General features: G+C 40.0%; 1 protein-coding gene across 1 annotated transcript in view; it reads left to right on the top strand.

Moving 5' to 3' along the window:
• LOC128685570 (mitogen-activated protein kinase kinase kinase 4-like) overlaps positions 1–24312 on the top strand; it is a 272746-nt gene that overhangs the window by 45970 nt on the left and 202464 nt on the right. Inside the window, exon 8 of the mRNA XM_070087989.1 lies at positions 21101–21924. Coding sequence (XP_069944090.1) covers positions 21101–21924 — 824 coding nt within the window. The remainder of the gene's footprint in view (positions 1–21100; positions 21925–24312) is intronic.

Genomic DNA, 24312 nt, shown 5'->3' with positions numbered 1-24312 from the left:
TTCAGACCCCCAAACATACACGTACAAATGCACTTACATAAATACACTTACATAATTGGTCGCATTGGGAGGTGATCGTTAAGCGGGGGTCCACTGTACAATTAATCCGTTCCTGACACCCAGAAGTATTAAAACAAAAAAAATTTTAACATGAAGTATACATGTAGTACTTAAACAATACAATGGGAAATGATGAATGAAACATTAACAGCATAACACTTACCTTTATTGGAGATTCTTCTTAGTGTATGGGAGACTGGAGGAGGAGAGAGTGGATTGTTTACAGTTTGGAAGGGGAATCCCCTTCCATCAACACCTCAGGTACCATTTGCTTTTCTGGGGTTGCTTCTCTTCTGTTTCTTAATGCTACTAGGACCACCTTGAGAGTCACTGGAGTCCTGTCTCACAAAATAACTGTGGAGAGAACTCTGTTTCTGGCGGCTCTTTAACATTTCCCTAAAATGGCCCAAGACTTTGTCACTGTACATGTTGCCAACCTGGCTTGCAACAACCTTGTTAGGGTGATGTTTCTCCATAAAGCTTTCCATCTTACCCCACCTAGTAAAAATCTCTTTAATTTCTGAAGAAGGCACCTTCTTCCATCTCTCTTCCTCCTCCTCTGCAGCAAGATTCTGAGCTGCGATGTGTTGCTCTTCCTGCTGAAGCTCTTGCAGCTCCTCAGTGGTGAGCTCTTCATTGTGGTCTTCCACCAATTCTTCCACATCCTCCAAACTCACATCCAACCCCATGGAACTCCCCAGTGCCACAATTGATTTTACAACAGACATAGGCTCATTAGGGTCAGTCCCAAATCCTTCAAAATCCCTCTTGTCGACACAATCTGGCCACAATTTTCTCCAGGCAGAGTTCAAAGTCCTGGTAGTCACTCCCTCCCAAGCCATACCTATAAGGGTTATGCAGTGGAGGATGCTGAAGTGTTCTCTCCAAAATTCCCTTAGGGTCAAGTGAGTGTCTGTGGTCACAGTCAAGCACCTGTAAAACATTGCTTTTGTGTAGAGTTTTTTAAAGTTTGCAATAACCTGCTGGTCCATGGGTTGGAGGAGAGGAGTGGTATTCGGGGGCAAGAACTTTACTGTGATGAACCCAAACTCCTCGAAAATTAGGTCATCCAAGTTTGGAGGATGAACAGGTGCATTGTCCATTACTAGCACGCACTTGAGATCCAATTTCTTTTCCAGGAGATACTCCTTCACACTAGGGCCAAACACTTCATTGAACCACTCGACAAAAATTTCCCTCGTGACCCATGCCTTACTATTAGACTTCCAAAACACACACAATTTACTCTTCATAACATTGTTTTTCCTGAACACTCTGGGATTTTCAGAATGGTACACTAGTAATGGCTTCACTTTGAAATCCCCACTAGCATTAGCACAGAACATTAGTGTCAGTCTGTCTTTCATAGGCTTATGTCCTGGCATTGCCTTTTCCTCTTGTGTAATGAAGGTCCTCTTTGGCATTTTCTTCCAAAAGAGGCCTGTTTCGTCACAATTGAACACTTATTCAGGTTTCAGTCCTTCACTGTTTTTGTTCTTCTGGAATTCATGCACATATTTTTCAGCCGCCTTGTGGTCCGAACTGGCAGCCTCACCATGCCTTACCACACTGTGTATGCAAGTACAGTTCTTAAATCTCTCAAACCAGCCTTTGCTGGCCTTAAATTCACTCACTTCACCACTATTTGCAGGCAATTTCTTTACCAAATCTTCATGCAACTGCCTAGCCTTTTCACAAATAAACGAAGTCATAAGAGTATCTCCTGCTAATTGTTTCTCATTTATCCACACCAATAATAACTTCTCAACCTCTTCCAGTACTGGTGATCTCATTTTTGTCAGCATAGTTACTCCCTTTTCAACAACAGCATCCTTTATTTAATTTTTCTTGGCCACTATGGAACATAAGGTTGTGTAGGGTTTCTTGTACATCCTGGACAGTTCGGCCACACTTGTACCACTTTCATATTGTTCAATGATGGTTTTCTTAAATTCAATCGTATTTCTCACCTTCTTTACCACAGGCTTGGCACTAGGAGCTTTCTTTGGAGCCATGGTAGTAGCTTATTTAGTACTTGCAAGCACTAAAATAAATGGAATATTATGAAATATTTCGCTGGAGCACGTGAGGGGACCTTCGCTCACTGGTAAACAATGCCAGACTGGCTGCCGCCCTGGCCCACACTGTGCGTACGCGTCCCGGACGAACTACGACTCGCGAGTCAACCTATGAAAAGCGAGTCCATGTTTATACGAAAATACCCCTATGATTGGCGAATTTTACGTTTGCCAGGAACTACGAAAAGCAGGGGACCACTGTATCTGAAAACATTCACTTCTTCCATAGTCCTCCTCCCAAATTTGATATCCAATTTTTCTTTATCTAAATCTGGGTATCTTTATTGTAGACGTTTTGCCATCCAGTGGCTTTATCAATACAAATTCTAGGACATAACTTGAAGACAGTAGAACTATGTACAGAAGATGAGGTAATCAGTCCCTCAACCTAGGAGTAGGTGCGAAGAGCACCATAGTCGTGGAGATTCTGAATCTCCACGACTATGGTGCTCTTCGCACCTACTCCTAGGTTGAGGGACTGATTACCTCATCTTCTGTACATAGTTCTACTGTCTTCAAGTTATGTCCTAGAATTTGTATTGATAAAGCCACTGGATGGCAAAACATCTACAATAAAGATACCCAGATGTTGCACATGTGTCTTAATCTCATCTTGTCGGTATTATATACCATTCGTACACAATTTATCTAAATCATTTGATACCCTCATCACCTTACTCTTTTCTATGTTCACTTTCAACTTTCTATCTTTACACACACTCCCAAACTCATCCGCTAACCCATAAGCACAGTATCATCAGCAAAAAGTAACTGTGTCAATTCCCATTTTGTATTTGATTCCCCATAATTTAATCCCACCCCTCTCCCGAACACCCTAGCATTTACTTCTTTTACGACCCCATCTATAAATATATTAAACAACCATGGTGACATTACACATCCCTGTCTAAGACCTACTTTTACTGGGAAGTAGTCTCCCTCTCTTCTACACACCCTAACCTGAGCCTCACTATCCTCATAAAAACTCTTTACAGCATTTAGTAACTTACCACCTATTCCATATACAGTGGACCCCCGGTTAACGAACTTTTTCCATTCCAGTAGTATGTTCAGGTGCCAGTACTGACCGAATTTTTTCCCATAAGGAATATTGTGAAGTAGATTAGTCCATTTCAGACCCCCAAACATACACGTACAAATGCACTTACATAAATACACTTACATAATTGGTCGCATTTGGAGGTGATCGTTAAGCGGGGGTCCACTGTACTTGCAACATCTGCCACATTGCTTCCCTATCCACTCTATCATAAGCCTTTTCTAAGTCCATAAATGCAATAAAAGCTTCCCTACCTTTATCTAAATATTGTTCACATGTATGCTTCAATGTAAACACTTGATCTACACATCCCCTACCCACTCTGAAACCTCCTTGCTCATCTGCAATCCTACATTCTGTCTTACCTCTAATTCTTTCAATAATAACCCTACCGTACACTTCTCCTGGTATACTCGATAAACTTATTCCTGTAAAGTAAAAGGACGCAAGTGCAACTAATGTGACATTTAATTGTGGCATCGTTTCGCTCTCCAGGAGCTTTATCAAGCCATTACAAACAATACATTGCCACAATTAAATGTCACATTAGTTGCACTTGTGTCCTTTTACTTTACATATTGTCGGTAATTCTACCAACTTTATTACAAACTTATTCCTCTATAATTTTTACAATCTCTTTTGTCCCCTTTCCCTTTATATAAAGGGACTATACATGCTCTCCGCCAATCCCTAGGTACCTTCGCCTCTTTCATACATTTATTAAACAAAAGTACCAACCACTCCAACACTATATCCCCACCTGCTTTTAGCATTTCTGTCATGATCCCATCAGTTCCAGCTGCTTTACCCCCTTTCATTCTACGTAATGCCTCGCGTACCTCCCCCACACTTACATTCTGCTCTTCTTCACTCATAAAAGATGGTATACCTCCCTGGCCAGTGCATGAAATTACCGCCTCCCTTTCTTCCTCAACATTTAAAAGTTCCTCAAAATATTCTCGCCATCTACCTAATACTTCCCTCTCCCCATCTACTAACTCCCCTAATTCGTTTTTAATTGACAAATCCATACGTTCCCTAGGCTTTCTTAACTTGTTTAACTCACTCCAAAATTTTTTCTTATTTTCATTAAAATTTCTTGACAGTGCCTCTCCCACTCTATCATCTGCTCTCCTTTTGCACTCTCTCACCACTCTCTTCACCTTTCTTTTACTCTCCATATACTCTGCTCTTCTTATAACACTTCTGCTTTGTATAAACCTCTCATAAGCTATCTTTTTCTCTTTTATCACACCCTTTACTTCATCATTCCACCAATCACTCCTCTTTCCTCCTGCCCCCACCCTCCTATAACCACAAACTTCTGCCCCACATTCTAATACTGCATTTTTAAAACTCATCTAACCCTCTTCAAGCCCCCCACTACTCATCTTTGCACTAGCCCACCTTGCTGCCAATAGTCGCTTATATCTCACCCGAACTTCCTCCTCCCTTAGTTTATACACTTTCACTTCCCTCCTACTTGTTGTTGCCACCTTTCTCTTGTCCCATCTACCTCTTACTCTAACTGTAGCTATAACTAAATAATGATCCGATATATCAGTTGCCCCTCTATAAACGTGTACATCCTGGAGCCTACCCATTAACCTTTTATCCACCAATACATAATCTAATAAACTACTTTTATTTCGTGCTACATCATACCTTGCATATTTATTTATCCTCCTTTTCATAAAATATATATTACTTATTACCAAATCTCTTTCTACACACAGCTCAATTAAAGGCTCCCCATTTTCATTTACCCCTGGCACCCCAAATTTACCTACTACTCCCTCCACAACATTTTTACCCACTTTAGCATTGAAATCCCCAACCACCATTACTCTCACACTTGGTTCAAAACTCCCCACGCATTCACTCAACATTTCCCAAAATCTCTCTCTCTCTCCTCTACACTTCTCTCTTCTCCAGGTGCATATACACTTACTATAACCCACTTTTCACATCCAACCTTTATTTTACTCCACATAATCCTTGAATTAATACATTTATAGTCCTTCTTTTCCTGCCATATCTTATCCTTCAACATTATTGCTACTCCTTCTTTAGCTCTAACTCTGTTTGAAACCCCTGACCTAATCCCATTTATTCCTCTCCACTGAAACTCTCCCACCCCCTTCAGCTTTGTTTCACTTAAAGCCAGGACATCCAGCTTCTTCTCATTCATAACATCCACAATCATGTCTTTCTTATCATTTGCACAACATCCACGCACATTCAGACTTCCCACTTTGACAATTTTCTTAGGTAGTAGGTTGGTAGACAGCAACCACCCATGGAAGTACTACCGTCCTCCCAGATGACTGTGAAAAAGAAACCTGTAACTGTTTTGCATGATGGTAGGATTGCTGGTTTCCTTTTCTGTCTCATAAACAAGCTAGATAACAGGGATATCTTGCTACTCCTACTTACACTTTGGTCACACTTGACAGACACGCACATGCATATATATATATATAATACATACATCTAGAAACAGAGGCAGTAATTTCATGCACTGGTCAGGGAGGTATACCATCTTTTAGGAGTGAAGAAGAGCAGAATGTAAGTGTGGGGGAGGTACGTGAGGCATTACGTAAAATGAAAGGGGGTAAAGCAGCTGGTACTGATGGGATCATGACAGAAATGTTAAAAGCAGGGGGGGATATAGTGTTGGAGTGGTTGGTACTTTTGTTCAATAAATGTATGAAAGAGGGGAAGGTACCTAGGGATTGGCGGAGAGCATGTATAGTCCCTTTATATAAAGGGAAAGGGGACAAAAGAGACTGTAAAAATTATAGAGGAATAAGCTTACTGAGTATACCAGGAAAAGTGTACGGTAGGGTTATAATTGAAAGAATTAGAGGTAAGACAGAATGTAGGATTGCGGATGAGCAAGGAGGTTTCAGAGTGGGTAGGGGATGTGTAGATCAAGTGTTTACATTGAAGCATATATGTGAACAGTATTTAGATAAAGGTAGGGAAGTTTTTATTGCATTTATGGATTTAGAAAAGGCATATGATAGAGTGGATAGAGGAGCAATGTGGCAGATGTTGCAAGTATATGGAATAGGTGGTAAGTTATTAAATGCTGTAAAGAGTTTTTATGAAGATAGTGAGGCTCAGGTTAGGGTGTGTAGAAGAGAGGGAGACTATTTCCCGGTAAAAGTAGGTCTTAGACAGGGATGTGTAATGTCACCATGGTTGTTTAATATATTTATAGATGGGGTTGTTAAGGAAGTAAATGCTAGGGTGTTTGGGAGAGGGGTGGGATTAAATTATGGGGAATCAAATTCAAAATGGGAATTGACACAGTTACTTTTTGCTGATGATACTGTGCTTATGGGAGATTCTAAAGAAAAATTGCAAAGGTTAGTGGATGAGTTTGGGAATGTGTGTAAAGGTAGAAAGTTGAAAGTGAACATAGAAAAGAGTAAGGTGATGAGGGTGTCAAATGATTTAGATAAAGAAAAATTGGATATCAAATTGGGGAGGAGGAGTATGGAAGAAGTGAATGTTTTCAGATACTTGGGAGTTGACGTGTCGGCGGATGGATTTATGAAGGATGAGGTTAATCATAGAATTGATGAGGGAAAAAAGGTGAGTGGTGCGTTGAGGTATATGTGGAGTCAAAAAACGTTATCTATGGAGGCAAAGAAGGGAATGTATGAAAGTATAGTAGTACCAACACTCTTATATGGGTGTGAAGCTTGGGTGGTAAATGCAGCAGCGAGGAGACGGTTGGAGGCAGTGGAGATGTCCTGTTTAAGGGCAATGTGTGGTGTAAATATTATGCAGAAAATTCGGAGTGTGGAAATTAGGAGAAGGTGTGGAGTTAATAAAAGTATTAGTCAGAGGGCAGAAGAGGGGTTGTTGAGGTGGTTTGGTCATTTAGAGAGAATGGATCAAAGTAGAATGACATGGAAAGCATATAAATCTATAGGGGAAGGAAGGCGGGGTAGGGGTCGTCCTCGAAAGGGTTGGAGAGAGGGGGTAAAGGAGGTTTTGTGGGTAAGGGGCTTGGACTTCCAGCAAGCGTGCGTGAGCGTGTTAGATAGGAGTGAATGGAGACGAATGGTACTTGGGACCTGACGATCTGTTGGAGTGTGAGCAGGGTAATATTTAGTGAAGGGATTCAGGGAAACCGGTTATTTTCATATAGTCGGACTTGAGTCCTGGAAATGGGAAGTACAATGCCTGCACTTTAAAGGAGGGGTTTGGGATATTGGCAGTTTGGAGGGATATGTTGTGTATCTTTATATGTGTATGCTTCTAGACTGTTGTATTCTGAGCACCTCTGCAAAAACAGTGATAATGTGCGAGTGTGGTGAAAGTGTTGAATGATGATGAAAGTATTTTCTTTTTGGGGATTTTCTTTCTTTTTTGGGTCACCCTGCCTCGGTGGGAGACGGCCGACTTGTTGAAAAAAAAAAAAAAAAAAAAAAAAAAATCTAGGTTTTTCTCCTTTTTCTAAATAGCTCTTGTTCTTCTTTATTTCTTCTATTGTCCATGGGGAAGTGGAAAAGAATCTTTCCGCCGTAAGCCATGCGTGTCGTATGAGGCAACTAAAATGCCGGGAGCAATGGGCTAGTAACCCCTTCTCCTGTAGGCATTTACTAAAAAAGAGAAGAAGAAAAACTTTATAAAACTGGGATGCTTGAATGTGCGTGGATGTAGCGCGGATGACAAGAAACAGATGATTGCTGATGTTATGAATGAAAAGAAGTTGGATGTCCTGGCCCTAAACGAAACAAAGCTGAAGGGAGTAGGGGAGTTTCGGTGGGGGGAAATAAATGGGATTAAATCTGGAGTATCTTAAAGAGTTTGAGCAAAGGAAGGGGTAGCAGTAATGTTGAAGGATCAGTTATGGAAGGAGAAAAGAGAATATGAATGTGTAAATTCAAGAATTATGTGGATTAAAGTAAAGGTTGGATGTGAAAAGTGGGTCATAATAAGCGTGTATGCACCTGGAGAAGAGAGGAATGTAGAGGAGAGAGAGAGATTTTGGGAGATGTTAAGTGAATGTATAGGAGCCTTTGAACCAAGTGAGAGAGTAATTATGGTAAGGGACCTGAATGCTAAAATAGGAGAAACTTTTAGAGAGGGTGTGGTAGGTAAGTTTGGGGTGCCAGGTGTAAATGATAATGGGAGCCCTTTGGTTGAACACTGTATAGAAAGGGGTTTAGTTATAGGTAATACATATTTTAAGAAAAAGAGGATAAATAAGTATACAAGATATGATGTAGGGTGAAATGACAGTAGTTTGTTGGATTATGTATTGGTAGATAAAAGACTGTTGAGTAGACTTCAGGATGTACATGTTTATAGAGGGGCCACAGATATATCAGATCACTTTCTAGTTGTAGCTACACTGAGAGTAAAAGGTAGATGGGATACAAGGAGAATAGAAGCATCAGGGAAGAGAGAGGTGAAGGTTTATAAACTAAAAGAGGAGGCAGTTAGGGTAAGATATAAACAGTTATTGGAGGATAGATGGGCTAATGAGAGCATAGGCAATGGGCTCGAAGAGGTATGGGGTAGGTTTAAAAATGTAGTGTTAGAGTGTTAAGCAGAAGTTTGTGGTTACAAGAAAGTGGGTGCGGGAGGGAAGAGGAGCGATTGGTGGAATGATGTAAAGAGAGTAGTAAGGGAGAAAAAGTTAGCATATGAGAAGTTTTTACAAAGTAGAAGTGATGCAAGGAGGGAAGAGTATATGGAGAAAAAGAGAGAGGTTAAGAGAGTGGTGAAGCAATGTAAAAAGAGAGCAAATGAGAGAGTGGGTGAGATATCAACATATTTTGTTGAAAATAAGAAAAAGTTTTGGAGTGAGATTAAGAAGTTAAGGAAGCCTAGAGAACAAATGGATTTGTCAGTTAAAAATAGGAGAGGAGAGGTATTAAATGGAGAGTTAGAGGTATTGGGGAGATGGAGGGAATATTTTGAGGAATTGTTTAATGTTGATGAAGATAGGGAAGCTGTGATTTCGTATATAGGGCAAGGAGGAATAACATCTTGTAGGAGTGAGGAAGAGCCAGTTGTGAGTGTGGGGGAAGTTCGTGAGGCAGTAGGTAAAATGAAAGGGGGTAAGGCAGCCAGGATTGATGTTATAAAGATAGAAATGTTAAAAGCAGGTGGGGATATAGTTTTGGAGTGTTTGGTGCAATTATTTAATAAATGTATGGTTGAGGGTAAGGTACCTAGGGATTGGCAGAGAGCATGCATAGTTCCCTTGTATAAAGGCAAAGGGGACAAAAGAGAGTGCAAAAATTATAGGGGGATAAGTCTGTTGAATATACCTGGTAAAGTGTATGGTAGTTATTATTGAAAGAATTAAGAGTAAGACAGAGAATAGGATAGCAGATGAACAAGGAGGCTTTAGGAAAGGTAGGGGGTGTGTGGACCAGGTGTTTACAGTGAAACATATAATTATTTTATTATTATTATTATTATCACACTGGCCGATTCCCACCAAGGCAGGGTGGCCCGAAAAAGAAAAACTTTCACCATCATTCACTCCATCACTGTCTTGCCAGAAGGGTGCTTTACACTACAGTTTTTAAACTGCAACATTAACACCCCTCCTTCAGAGAGCAGGCACTGTACTTCCAATCTCCAGGACTCAAGTCCGGCCTGCCGGTTTCCCTGAACCCCTTCATAAATGTTACTTTGCTCACACTCCAACAGCACATCAAGTATTTAAAACCATTTGTCTCCATTCACTCCTATCAAACACGCTCAGGCATGCCTGCTGGAAGTCCAAGCCCCTCGCACACAAAACCTCCTTTACCCCCTCTCTCCAACCTTTCCTAGGCCAACCCCTACCCCGCCTTCCTTCCACTACAGACTGATACACTCTTGAAGTCATTCTGTTTCGCTCCATTCTCTCTACATGTCCGAACCACCTCAACAACCCTTCCTCAGCCCTCTGGACAACAGTTTTGGTAATCCCGCACCTCCTCCTAACTTCCAAACTACGAATTCTCTGCATTATATTCACACCACACATTGCCCTCAGACATGACATCTCCACTGCCTCCTGCCTTCTCCTCGCTGCAACATTCATCACCCATGCTTCACACCCATATAAGAGCGTTGGTAAAACTATACTCTCATACATTCCCCTCTTTGCCTCCAAGGACAAAGTTCTTTGTCTCCACAGACTCCTAAGTGCACCACTCACTCTTTTCCCCTCATCAATTCTATGATTCACCTCATCTTTCATAGACCCATCCGCTGACACGTCCACTCCCAAATATCTGAATACATTCACCTCCTCCATACTCTCTCCCTCCAATCTGATATTCAATCTTTCATCACCTAATCTTTTTGTTATCCTCATAACCTTACTCTTTCCTGTATTCACGTTTAATTTTCTTCTTTTGCACACCCTACCAAATTCATCCACCAATCTCTGCAACTTCTCTTCAGAATCTCCCAAGAGCACAGTGTCATCAACAAAGAGCAGCTGTGACAACTCCCACTTTGTGTGTGATTCTTTATCTTTTAACTCCATGCCTCTTGCCAAGACCCTCGCATTTACTTCTCTTACAACCCCATCTATAAATATATTAAACAACCATGGTGACATCACACATCCTTGTCTAAGGCCTACTTTTACTGGGAAATAATTTCCCTCTTTCCTACATACTCTAACTTGAGCCTCACTATCCTCGTAAAAACTCTTTACTGCTTTCAGTAACCTACCTCCTACACTTGCAACATCTGCCACATTGCCCCCCTATCCACCCTGTCATACGCCTTTTCCAAATCCATAAATGCCACGAAGACCTCTTTAGCCTTATCTAAATACTGTTCACTTATATGTTTCACTGTAAACACCTGGACCACACACCCCCTACCTTTCCTAAAGCCTCCTTGTTCATCTGCTATCCTATTCTCCGTCTTACTCTTAATTCTTTCAATAATAACATTACCATACACTTTACCAGGTATACTCAGCAGACTTATCCCCCTATAATTTTTGCACTCTCTTTTATCCCCTTTGCCTTTATACAAAGGAACTATGCATGCTCTCTGCCAATCCCTAGGTACCTTACCCTCTTCCATACATTTATTAAATAATTGCACCAACCACTCCAAAACTATATCCCCACCTGCTTTTAACATTTCTATCTTTATCCCATCAATCCCGGCTGCCTTACCCCCTTTCATTTTACCTACTGCCTCACGAACTTCCCCCACACTCACAACTGGCTCTTCCTCACTCCTACAAGATGTTATTCCTCCTTGTCCTATACACAAAATCACAGCTTCCCTATCTTCATCAACATTTAACAATTCCTCAAAATATTCCCTCCATCTTCCCAATACCTCTAACTCTCCATTTAATAACTCTCCTCTCCTATTTTTAACTGACAAATTCATTTGTTCTCTAGGCTTTCTTAACTTGTTAATCTCACTCCAAAACTTTTTCTTATTTTCAACAAAATTTGTTGATAACATCTCACCCACTCTCTCATTTGCTCTCTTTTTACATTGCTTCACCACTCTCTTAACCTCTCTCTTTTTCTCCATATACTCTTCCCTCCTTGCATCACTTCTACTTTGTAAAAACTTCTCATATGCTAACTTTTTCTCCCTTACTACTCTCTTTACATCATCATTCCACCAATCGCTCCTCTTCCCTCCCGCACCCACTTTCCTGTAACCACAAACTTCTGCTTAACACTCTAACACTACATTTTTAAACCTACCCCATACCTCTTCGACCCCATTGCCTATGCTCTCATTAGCCCATCTATCCTCTAATAGCTGTTTATATCTTACCCTAACTGCCTCCTCTTTTAGTTTATAAACCTTCACCTCTCTCTTCCCTGATGCTTCTATTCTCCTTGTATCCCATCTACCTTTTACTCTCAGTGTAGCTACAACTAGAAAGTGATCTTATATATCTGTGGCCCCTCTATAAACATGTACATCCTGAAGTCTACTCAACAGTCTTTTATCTACCAATACATAATCCAACAAACTACTGTCATTTCGCCCTACATCATATCTTGTATACTTATTTATCCTCTTTTTCTTAAAATATGTATTACCTATAACTAAACCCCTTTCTATACAAAGTTCAATCAAAGGGCTCCCATTATCATTTACACCTGGCACCCCAAACTTACCTACCACACCCTCTCTAAAAGTTTCTCCTAGTTTAGCATTCAGGTCCCCTACCACAATTACTCTCTCACTTGGTTCAAAGGCTCCTATACATTCACTTAACATCTCCCAAAATCTCTCTCTCTCCTCTACATTCCTCTCTTCTCCAGGTGCATACACGCTTATTATGACCCACTTTTCGCATCCAACCTTTACTTTAATCCACATAATTCTTGAATTTACACATTCATATTCTCTTTTCTCCTTCCATAACTGATCATTTAACATTACTGCTACCCCTTCCTTTGCTCTAACTCTCTCAGATACTCCAGATTTAATCCCATATAAGTGAACAGTATTTAGATAAGGCTGAAGAGGTCTTCGTGGCATTTACGGATTTGGAAAAGGCGTATGACAGGGTGGATAGGGGGGGGCAATGTGGTAGATGTTGCAGGTGTATGGTATAGGAGGTAGGTTACTGAAAGCAGTGAAGAGTTTTTACGAGGATAGTGAGGCTCAAGTTAGAGTATGTAGGAAAGAGGGAAATTATTTCCCAGTAAAAGTAGGCCTTAGACAAGGATGTGTGATGTCACCATGGTTGTTTAATATATTTATAGATGGGGTTGTAAGAGAAGTAAATGCGAGGGTCTTGGCAAGAGGTGTGGAGTTAAAAGATAAAGAATCACACATAAAGTGGGAGTTGTCACAGTTGCTCTTTGCTGATGACACTGTGCTCTTGGGAGATTCTGAAGAGAAGTTGCAGAGATTGGTGGATGAATTTGGTAGGGTATGCAAAAGAAGAAAATTAAAAGTGAATACAGGGAAGAGTAAGGTTATGAGGATAAAAAAACGACTAGGTGATGAAAGATTGGATATCAGATTGGAGGGAGAGAGTATGGAGGAGGTGAATGTATTCAGATATTTGGGAGTGGACGTGTCAGCAGATGGGTCTATGAAAGATGAGGTGAATCATAGAATTGATGAGGGGAAAAGGGTGAGTGGTGCACCTAGGAGTCTGTGGAGACAAAGAACTTTGTCCTTGGAGGCAAAGAGGGGAATGTATGAGAGTATAGTTTTACCAATGCTCTTATATGGGTGTGAAGCATGGGTGATGAATGTTGCAACAAGGAGAAGGCTGGAGGCAGTGGAGATGTCATGTCTGAGGGCAATGTGTGGTGTGAATATAATGCAGAGAATTCGTAGTTTGGAAGTTAGGAGGAGGTGCGGGATTACCAAAACTGTTGTCCAGAGGGCTGAGGAAGGGTTGTTGAGGTGGTTCGGACATGTAGAGAGAATGGAGCAAAACAGAATGACTTCAAGAGTGTATCAGTCTGTAGTGGAAGGAAGGCGGGGTAGGGGTCGGCCTAGGAAAGGTTGGAGGGAGGGGGTAAAGGAGGTGTTGTGTGCGAGGGGCTTGGACTTCCAGCAGGCATGCGTGAGCGTGTTTGATAGGAGTGAATGGAGACAAATGGTTTTTAATACTTGACGTGCTGTTGGAGTGTGAGCAAAGTAACATTTATGAAGGGGTTCAGGGAAACCGGCAGGCTGGACTTGAGTCCTGGAGATTGGAAGTACAGTGCCTGCACTCTGAAGGAGGGGTGTTAATGTTGCAGTTTAAAAACTGTAGTGTAAAGCACCCTTCTGGCAAGACAGTGATGGAGTGAATGATGGTCATAGTTTTTCTTTTTCGGGCCACCCTGCCTTGGTGGGAATCGGCCAGTGTGATAATAATAAAAAAAATATTCTTTCTAGTAATCTTTTCAGTAAAAGGGGTTACTAGCCCATTGTTCTCGGCATTTTAGTTGACTTTTACAACACGCATGGCTTACAGAGGAAAGATTCTTTTTCCACTTCCCCATGGATATAAAAGGAAAAGTAATAAGACCAAGAACTATTAAGATAAAATCTTGCATATTTATGAGACACAAAAAAAAACACACCAGCAATCCTACCATCATGTAAAACAATTATAGGCTTTTGTTTTACATTCACTTGGCAGGACGGTAGTACCTCCCTGAGTGGTTGCTGTCTACCAACCTACACACCCCTCTGGGTTTTCTTCTATTTTCTTTCTAGTTCTTGTTCTTGTTTATTTCCTCTTATCTCCATGGGGAAGTGGAACAGAATTCTTCCTCCATAAACCATGCGTGTTGTAAGAGGCGACTAAAATGCCGGGAGCAAGGGGCTAGAAACCCCATCTCCTGTATAAATTACTAAATTTAAAAAGAGAAACTATAGTTTTTCTTTTTGGGCCACCCTGCCTTGGTGGGATACGGCCGGTTTGTTGAAAAAAAAAAAACGTGCAAGATTTCAGGTACGTCTTGCTACTTCTACTTACACTGAGGTCACACTACACATGCATGTACACGTTTATGTATGCACATTCATCTGAGTTTTCATTAAATTTTATCTTAATAGTTCTTGTTCTTATTACCTTTCCTTTCACATTCATGGGGAAGTGGAATAGGAATCTTTCCTCCGTAAGCCATGCGTGTTGTATAAGTCAACTAAAATGTAGGGAGCAATGGGCTAGTAACCCCTTTTCCAATATAGCCTACTAAAAAGAAAAAGAAGAAAAACCATCAAAGTGGGATGTTTGAATGTGTGCAGTTGTAGTGTGATTGATAAGAAATAGATGACTGTGGATGTTATGAATGAAATGAAGCTGGATGTCCTGCTCTAAGTGAAACAAATCTGAAGGGGGTAGGAGAGTTTCAGTGGTGAGAAATAAATGGGATTAGGTCAGGGGTTTCTAATAGAGCTAGAGCTGAGGAAGGAGTAGCAATAATGTTGAAGGGTAAGTTATGGCAGGAAAAGAAGGAATATAAATGTATAAATTCAAGGATTATGTGAGGTAAAATAAGGATTGAATGTAAATAGTGGGTTATATTAAGTGTTTATGCACCTGGAGAAGAAAGAAGTGTAGAGGAGAGAGAGAGATTTTGGGAAATGTTGAGTGCATGGGGACTTTTGAACCAAGTGAGAGAGTACTTGTGGTTGGGGATCTCAATGCTAAAGTGTTTAAAAATGTGATGGAGGGAGTAGCAGGTAAATTTGGGGTGCCAGGGGTAAACAAAAATGGGGAGCCTTTAACCCTTTCAGGGTCGACAGGCCCTCTCAGACACTTGTTCTCAGGGTCAGCCAAATTTAAAAAAAAAATTATTTTTTCTAATGAAAATATAGAGAATCTTTTCTCAATCATAATGACACCAAAAGTATGAAATTTGATGGAAAACTTAAGGAATTATGCTCTCGCGAAGTTAGCGGTCTCGACGATGTTTACACATCGGCGATTTTGCCCAATTTGAGCCCTATTTTCGGCCAATTCCAGTATACTTGTTGGCAGAAATCATAACTATTTCACTAGAACTCCATTGTTTCTATCGAATGAGCACAAGAAACCACCCATTTACCGATTTCAACTATCCAATACAGCGGTCGGAATTTAGCAATTTTGCCAATTTCACACAAATTTCAAAAGATGCCAATTTCCGAATAGGGTCCAGAATAAACAAGAAAGACATTCCTGGCACTAAAATAACATTTCCTCTGTTCATTAGTCACGTCCCCATGCCCCTCTTACATTCTTTTGCTTTCCACTTTGAATTTTTATTCTCACAAAAAAATAGAAGATTTACGGTTATGCAGACTACTGCATTGATGTAGAAATGGTATAAATAATATCAGCGCACTTGTGAAAGAATATTAGACTCACCAGTTGACGTGTATTGGACACTTAGCATGATTTGTTTACTTTTGACCTTTGGTAAAAATCGAACATTTCTGCTATTTTGAGCTCAATTTCAAGGTACTTTTCTTTGTAAAACCAGTCAAAATCATCTCAATTTCTGTAATATGTCTTCCATTCTATAAAATGAGACCAGGAAAACTAGAATACAACAATAAATACCATACGAAAATATAGTGCAAAGTCGCTGTTTTAATCCAAAAACACTGTCAAAGATTTTTTTTTTTCTCATTACTCACTGTTTGCTGCAGGATTTTTTTTTTTATACTGCGCACACTGACCACATAGACCCATTCTTTCATATGTAGGCCTACCAGCTTTCTCTCACTAGATTTGAGGGCGCTAGAATTTAGGCGTACTAGTACGTCAAAAACCCTGGCTCGTAAGCTGTACTAGTACGGCCGAAACCTTGAAAGGGTTAATTGAATTATGTGTAGAAAGAAGTTTGATAATATGTAATACATATTTTATGAAAAAAGAGGATAAATAAGTATACAAGATATGATATAGCATGTAATGAAAGTAGTCTGTTAGATTATGTACTGGTGGATAAAAGATTTATGGGCAGGTTTCAGGATGTACATGTTTATAGAGGGGCAATGGATATATCAGATCATTATCTAGTTGTAGCTACAGTTAGAGTAAGAGGTGGTTGGGATAAAAGGAAAACAACAACAGTAAGTAAGAGAGAGGTGAAGGTTTATAAACTAAGGGAGGAGGAAGTTAGGGTAAGATATAAACATCTTTTGGCAGAAAGGTGGGCTAGTGCAAGTATGGGTAGTGGGGGGGGGGGGGATTGAAGAGGGATGGAATAGTTTTAAAAATGCGATATTAGAATGTGGGGCAGAAGTTTGTGGCTATTGGAAGGTGGTGGCAGGAGGAAAGAGGAGTGATTGGTGGAATGATGAAGTAAAGGGTTTGATAAAAGAGAAAATGGTAGCTTATGAGAGTTTTTTACAAAGCATTAGTGATATAAGAAGGGCAGAGTATATGGAGAGTGAAAAAAAAGGTGAAGACAGTGGTGAGAGAGTGCAAAAAGAGAACAAATGATAGGGTGGGAGAGGCACTGTCAAGAAATTTTGCTGAGAATAAGAAAAAATTTTGGAGTGAGATAAACAAGTTAAGAAAGCCTAGTTAACGAATGGATTTGTCAGTTAAAAACAGAGTAGGGGAGTTAGTAGATGGGGAGCTGGAGGTATTGGGTAGATAGCAGGAATATTTTGAGGAACTTTTAAATGTCGATGAAGAAAGGGAGGGAGTAATTTCATTAACTGGCCAGGGAGGTATAGCATCTTTTAGGAGTGAAGAAGAGCAGGATGTGAGTGTGGGGGAGGTGCATGAGGCATTACATAGAATGGAGGGGGTAAAGCAGCTGGAATTGATGGGATCATGACAGAAATGTTAAAAGCAGGGGGAGATATAGTATTGGAGTGGTTGGTCTTTTTGTTTAATAAATGTATGAAAGAGGGAAAGGTACCTAGGGATTGGCAGTGAGCATGTATAGTTCCTTTATATAAAAGGAAGGGGGACAAAAGAGATTTTAAAAGTTATAGGGAAATAAATTTACTGAGTATACCAGGTAAAGTGTATGGTAGGAGTATTATTGAAAGAGTTAGAGGTAAGACAGAGAGCAGGATTGCAGATGAGCAAGGAGGCTTTAGAATGGGTAGGGGATGTGTAGATCAGGTGTTTACATTGAAGCATGGATATGAACAGTATTTAGATAAAGGTAGGGAAGTTTTCATTGCATTTATGGATTTAGGAAAGGCATATGATAGTGGATAGGGGAGCAATGTGGCAGATGTTGCAAGTATATGGAATAGGTGGTAAGTTACTAAATTCTATAAAGAGTTTTTATGAGGATAGTGAGGCTCAGGTTAGGGAGTGTAGGAGAGAGGGAAATTACTTTCCAGTAAAAGTAAGTCTTAGACAGGGATGTGTAATGTCACCATAGTTGTTTAATATATTTATAGATGGGGTTGTACAAGAAGTAAATGCTAGGATGTTAGAGAGAGGGGTAGCATTAAATTATAGGGAGTTTACAGTTATTTTTCTTCTGATGATACTGTGCTTTTGGGAGATTCTAAAGAGAAGTTGCAAAGGTTAGTGGATGAATTTGGGAGGGTGTTTAAAGGTAGAAAGTTGAAAATGAAGATAGATAAGAGTAAGGTGATAAGGGTATCAAATGATTTAGATAATGAAAAATTGGATGTTACATAGGAGGGAGGGAGTATGGAAGAAGTGAATGTTTTCAGATATTTGGAAGTTGACTTGTCAGCAGATGGGTTTATGAAGGATGAGGTAAAGCATAGATCTGATGAAGAAGAAAAGGTGAATGGTGCTTTGAGGTATCTGTGGAGACAAAGGACATTATTCATGAAGGCAAAGAAGGGAATGTACGAGAGTATAGTGGTACCAACACTTATATGGGTGTGAAGCATGGGTTGTAAATGCTGCAGCGAGATGGCGGCTGGAGACAGTGGAGATGTCATGTCTAAAGGCAATGTGTGGTGTAAATATTATGCAGAGAATTCATATTGTGGAAATTAGATGTGGTGTTACTATGAGTAATAGTTAAAAAAAAAAAAAAAAAACACGGGCGGGGTTAGAACCCACGATCAGAGAGTCACAAAACTCCAGACCGGCGCTTTAGCCATTGGGCCAGCTAACTACAGTAAGATTCATCCAACTAGGTATAAAAAAAAACTTGCATTTGTTGTTACAATGGTGTCAATGCTAACATTCCTATGGTGTAGTAATATACCTAGTTGGATGAATCTTATAGTAGCTAGCTTGCTCAGTGGCTAACGTGTCGGTCTGGAATTTTGTGGCTCTCTGATCGCGGGTTCTAACCCCGCCCGTGGTATGGTTTGTTTGCAGTAGTGTCATTACAGTTTTGTGAGTCTTATTAGTCAGAAGGCTGAAGAGGGGCTGTTGAGGTTGTTTGGTCATTTGGACCAAAGTACAATGACTTGGAAGTGTATAAATCTATTGGGGAAATAAAGCGGGGTAGGGGTCATCCTCCAAAAGGTTGGAGGGAGGGAGTAAAGGAGGTTTTGTGGGCGAGGGGGCTTGGACTTCCAGCAAGCGTGCGTAAGCGTGTTAGATAAGAGTGAATGGAGACAAATGGTTTTTGGGACCTGACAAGCTGTTGGAGTGTGAGCAGGGTAATATTTTGTGAAGGGATTCAGGGAAACCGGTTAGCTGGACTCGAGTCCTGGAAATGGGCAGCACAATGCCTGCACTTTAAAGGAGGGGTTTAGGATATTGGCAGTTTGGAGGGATGTCTAAGCTGTCATAGCTGAGCGACTCTGCAAAGACAGTGATTTTGTGTGAGTGATGGTGAAAGTGTTGAATGATGAAAGTTCTTTCTTTCTTTTCGAGTTTTTATTTCTTTTTTGGGTGATCCTGCCACGGTGGTAAGCAGCTGATGTGTTAAAAAAAAAAAAAAAAAAAAAACCAGTGTCCATAGTGCTAAATATTAAAAAAAAATGAAAATCAATCATAATTTGGCATCAGTAAATTGTAAAATTTAAATATCATTTGCACATTTATACCACTTTTGTTGATGACTGATAAGTTTTACATCAAGTTCAACACACCATAAAATCATGATTTTTTTTTTTATCTGATTCCACTAAGTTTAGTCTTATTCAAATTATAAAAATGCACTCATTTGATCTGTAAGGTTTTTGTTTTCAAATTCTTGCCCCCACCCCCCCCCCACCCCCCACACACACACACACACACACACACACACACACACACACACACACACACACACACACACACACACACACACACACACACACACACACACACACACACACACACACACACACACACACACACACACACACACACACACACACACACACACACACACACACACACACACACACACACACACACACACACACACACACACACACACACACACACACACACACACACACACACACACACACACTCACTCACACACACACACACACACACACACACACACACACACACACACACACACACACACACACACACACAGGAAATTTAATTTTCTGGTATGCCACAATTAAAGGGTTCAGTGTGGCAGTGGAGTGGAGGTTGGAGGCAATAAAAATGTCTCATTTGATATTGATAAGTGACATGAATATTATACAAAGAATTAAGAACTAAGGAATAAGGAAGACTCAGTGTTACACATACAGCCCGCACATAGAAGAGAGGAGCTTACGACGACGTTTCGGTCCGACTTGAACCATTTACAAAGTCACATGTATAAAAATTATAATTTAAGAAACTGAAGAGAAATTTTTAAGATTTGGATAGGCTGAAAGAAGAGAGCAAGATAGCTTAATAAAGAGGATGTATAATGTATGGGGTTGGAGGCAGGAAGGTGTCTGAGGATGGGTTGATGGTGAAAAGGTTTTGAGAGGTAGAGATTTTGTAACTTGTTAGACAGAAGTGAATGATAACAAGTGGTGTTTTAGTGGGTATGCTGTTGGAGTGTTAGCAAGGTAACTTTTAAGAAGACAATAAGGGAAACTAGTTAGCTAAACCTTGAGTCCTGGAGGTGAGAAGGGCAGTGACTGCATTCTGAAGGAGGAGTGGGGATGTTGCAGTCAGAGGGTAATCTGCTTTGTGATGTCAGCATACTTCTGGCAAGACAGCAATTGAACGAATGATGGAATGTATTTTCACTTTGTGGTCACCATGCATTGGCAAGATAGTAAATGAGATTATACAAAATTGTCAGGGTATTAGGTTTCAGTGGCAGTGAATAATCTGTGATATTTGACATGCTGTTGAAGTGTAAGTAAGGCAGTTTCTGCAGAGAAACTTTTAGAAAAGCATTTAAGTCATGGAATATAATGTACAGTGCCTTCAGTGTGAAGTGGAGTGAAATGTTCTGGTTTGGCAAGTTAGCATTATTCTACAATGTCTATTCCCTTCTGCTTCTGAAGGGTAGCTAGAGGGGCCTTTGGGGAAATAAAATGTAAGTGGTATGTTGTATTAAAATAAGTTTGTTCTTATTTACAGGTTCATGGTGTTATACAGGAAGTTTTAAACTTCAGATTTGATCCTAATAAAAAAGAAAAGTGTCAGGAAAATTCTGTAGTCCAATCTGAGATGAAGATAACCACTGTTGATGAAGCAATGATCACAGGAGACCTGAGGATTGGTGGGGTTGCTGTGATATCTTCTGATGCTTCTGAGGATATTGGTGTTAATAGAACGGTAGAGGGAGAAGATGATTGTGGTGGTTGTCTGTCTATTTGGTGTAAGGGATGTGTAGAGAAACAAACAGAAAGTCTCATCCAAGTTGCTGCATTACTTAAAAAGTTAGACTATATTGAGTCTCTCTTTCCCTCTACAAAAAAATTAGCACTACATTTTCCAGAATGGGAACAACCAGAATTTGTTAATAGATACAAGGCTTTGTGTGTGTGGTACAATACAAGTGTTCAGTTAAGAATGAAAATTGAAGTCCTTGGGAAACTACTTGGAAACATGACCAATACTCTTATACCATGGCCCACATTTAGTACCTGTTTTACTGGTGCAGTCACTCCAGCATCTAGTTATGATTCTGGTGCACCATTATCAACTCCATATGAGGAAGGCCCACAAGAAACAGAAACACAAGTTTCCAAGCCATTATCATCTGTTCGTTTTGTTGTAGACTGTGATAAATCTGATGCCAGCTCTAATCCATCTGATTCAAATAATTCCTCGGACTCGGGACACACTACTACTAGTACCAATAGTGGTTTTCTGTTACCTCCTGGGCACATGTCTGCACCTCCAGCAGGAGGACTACGCCGTTGCCTTAGTGATATTTTCGTAGAAGCTAATCCTTACAGGTAATGTTCTTTAAGTTATATACATGTTTTGTCATAATACTACCATTATCATGAATTCAAGCATTGTTGAATTTTCTGAACATTGGTTTTCTCATATAAATTCACCTTGGCTTGTATGCATGCAGTATGTCATAACATATACACTGTATATCTGAAGTGTGATGTCAACACATACCTGAAAAGATCATGTGAATGAATGATGGTGAATGTGTTTTCCTCTCTGGGTCACTGCCTTGGCGTGAGATAGTCTTTGAGATAAAAAATATGCCAAAAAGTCACCCCTCACTGAAATAGGATATAAAGACAGGCACATCTGTTTATCTGTTAGTCATATATTATGGGACAGGAGGGGCTGATTTAATTTTTGGTTAGTTCAGTAGATCCCATCACTGATAATTTTCATACCATTCATTACACTGGTCAATACTCATTTTATGGTCAATGATATTACACTGATTTTAGGGTAAGTTTTTCGTGCTGATTCTGAATGTCATCGGTTTTGCTTGAATGGCTTTAGTTTTTGATAAATTTGGTATCCCAGTGAAAAACATAAAAGGTGTGAAAAATACATTGATCAGGTGGGGCTAACTTACAGATCACATTGAAATTATTTTTTAGATCATGCAAAAGCTAACCCTTTGACTGTCGCAAGCCCCTGTCTGAAACTCATTCTATGTTGCAAAACTTTTGGAGAAAAAAAAAATTATTTTTTCTTATGAAATGATAGAGAATCTTTTCCCGATGGTAATGACACCAAAAGTATGAAATTTGGTCGAAAACTCACAGAATTACGGTCCCACAAAGTTAGCGGCCTTAGCGACATACACGCATCGGCGACTTTGCCAACTTTGAGCCCTATTTTTGGTCAATTCCATTGTTCCAGTTGACCAAACTCATAGCTGTTTTTCTAGAACTCCATTTTTTCTATCAATTGAGTACAAGAAACCACCCATTTACCAGTTTGAACTACCCAATAAAGTGGTCAAAAATTGGCAATTTGGCCAATTTCATGCAAATTAAAAAAAATGCCAATTTCAAAATAGGGTCCAGAATAAACAGTGTAGACATTCTTGGCACTAAAATAACATATCCTCTGTTCATTAGTCATGTCTCTTGGCCCCTCTTATATTACTATTGCTTTCTATTTTGATTTTTTATTCATACAAAAAATAGAAGGAGGGGTAGGGGTCGTCCTCGAAAGGGTTGGAGAGAGGGGGTAAAGGAGGTTTTGTGGGCGAGGGGCTTGGACTTCCAGCAAGCGTGTGTGAGTGTGTTAGATAGGAGTGAATTGAGACGAATGATACTTGGGACCTGTCGATCTGTTGGAGTGTGAGCAGGGTAATATTTAGTGAAAGGATTCAGGGAAACCGGTTATTTTCATATAGTCGGACTTGAGTCCTGGAAATGGGAAGTACAATGCCTGCACTTTAAAGGAGGGGTTCGGGATATTGGCAGTTTGGAGGGATATGTTGTGTATCTTTATACGTATATACTTCTAAACTGTTGTATTCTGAGCACCTCTGCAAAAACAGTGATAATGTGTGAGTGTGGTGAAAGTGTTGAATGATGATGAAAGTATTTTTTTGGGGGGGATTTTCTTTCTTTTTTGGGTCACCCTCCCTCAGTGGGAGACGGCCGACTTGTTGGAAAAAAAAAAATAGAAGATTTACTGTTATGCAGACTACTGCATTATTGTAAAAATGGTATAAATAACATCAGTGCACTAGTGAAAGAATATTAGACTCCCCAATTGACGTGTATTGGACATGTGGTGTGATTTGCTTGCTCTTGAACATTGGTAAAAATCGAACATTTCCGCTGCTTTGAGCTCAATTTCAAGGTAGTTTTCATTGTGAAACTAATCAAAATCATCTCTATTTCTGTAATATGTTTTCCATTTTATCACATGAGACTATGAAAACGAGAATACAACGATAAATACTATACGAAAATACACCTCCAATTCGGCGTTTTATTACTAAAAAACGGTCGGAGTTTTCTTTTCTCATTATGCACTGCGTACGGCAGGATTTTTTTTATATGGTGCACAATGACCACACAGACCCATTCTCTCACATGTGGGCCTACCAGGTTTCTCCTGCTTGATTTGAAACCGCTAGAATTATTGAGTATATACAGTGGACCCCCGGTTAATGATATTTTTTCACTCCAGAAGTATGTTCAGGTGCCAGTACTGACCGAATTTGTTCCCATAAGGAAGTAGATTAGTCCATTTCAGACCCCCAAACATACACGTACAAACGCGCTTACATAAATACACTTACATAATTGGTCACATTCGGAGGTGATCGTTATTGCGGGGGTCCACTGTATACGTCTGAAACACTGGCTCGTAAGACATATATATACAACCAAAACAGTCAAAGG

This window comes from Cherax quadricarinatus, chromosome 23 (genome assembly GCF_038502225.1).
Source record: "Cherax quadricarinatus isolate ZL_2023a chromosome 23, ASM3850222v1, whole genome shotgun sequence".
Taxonomy (NCBI): domain Eukaryota; kingdom Metazoa; phylum Arthropoda; class Malacostraca; order Decapoda; family Parastacidae; genus Cherax; species Cherax quadricarinatus.
This window is presented reverse-complemented; position numbering and strand designations above follow the sequence as displayed.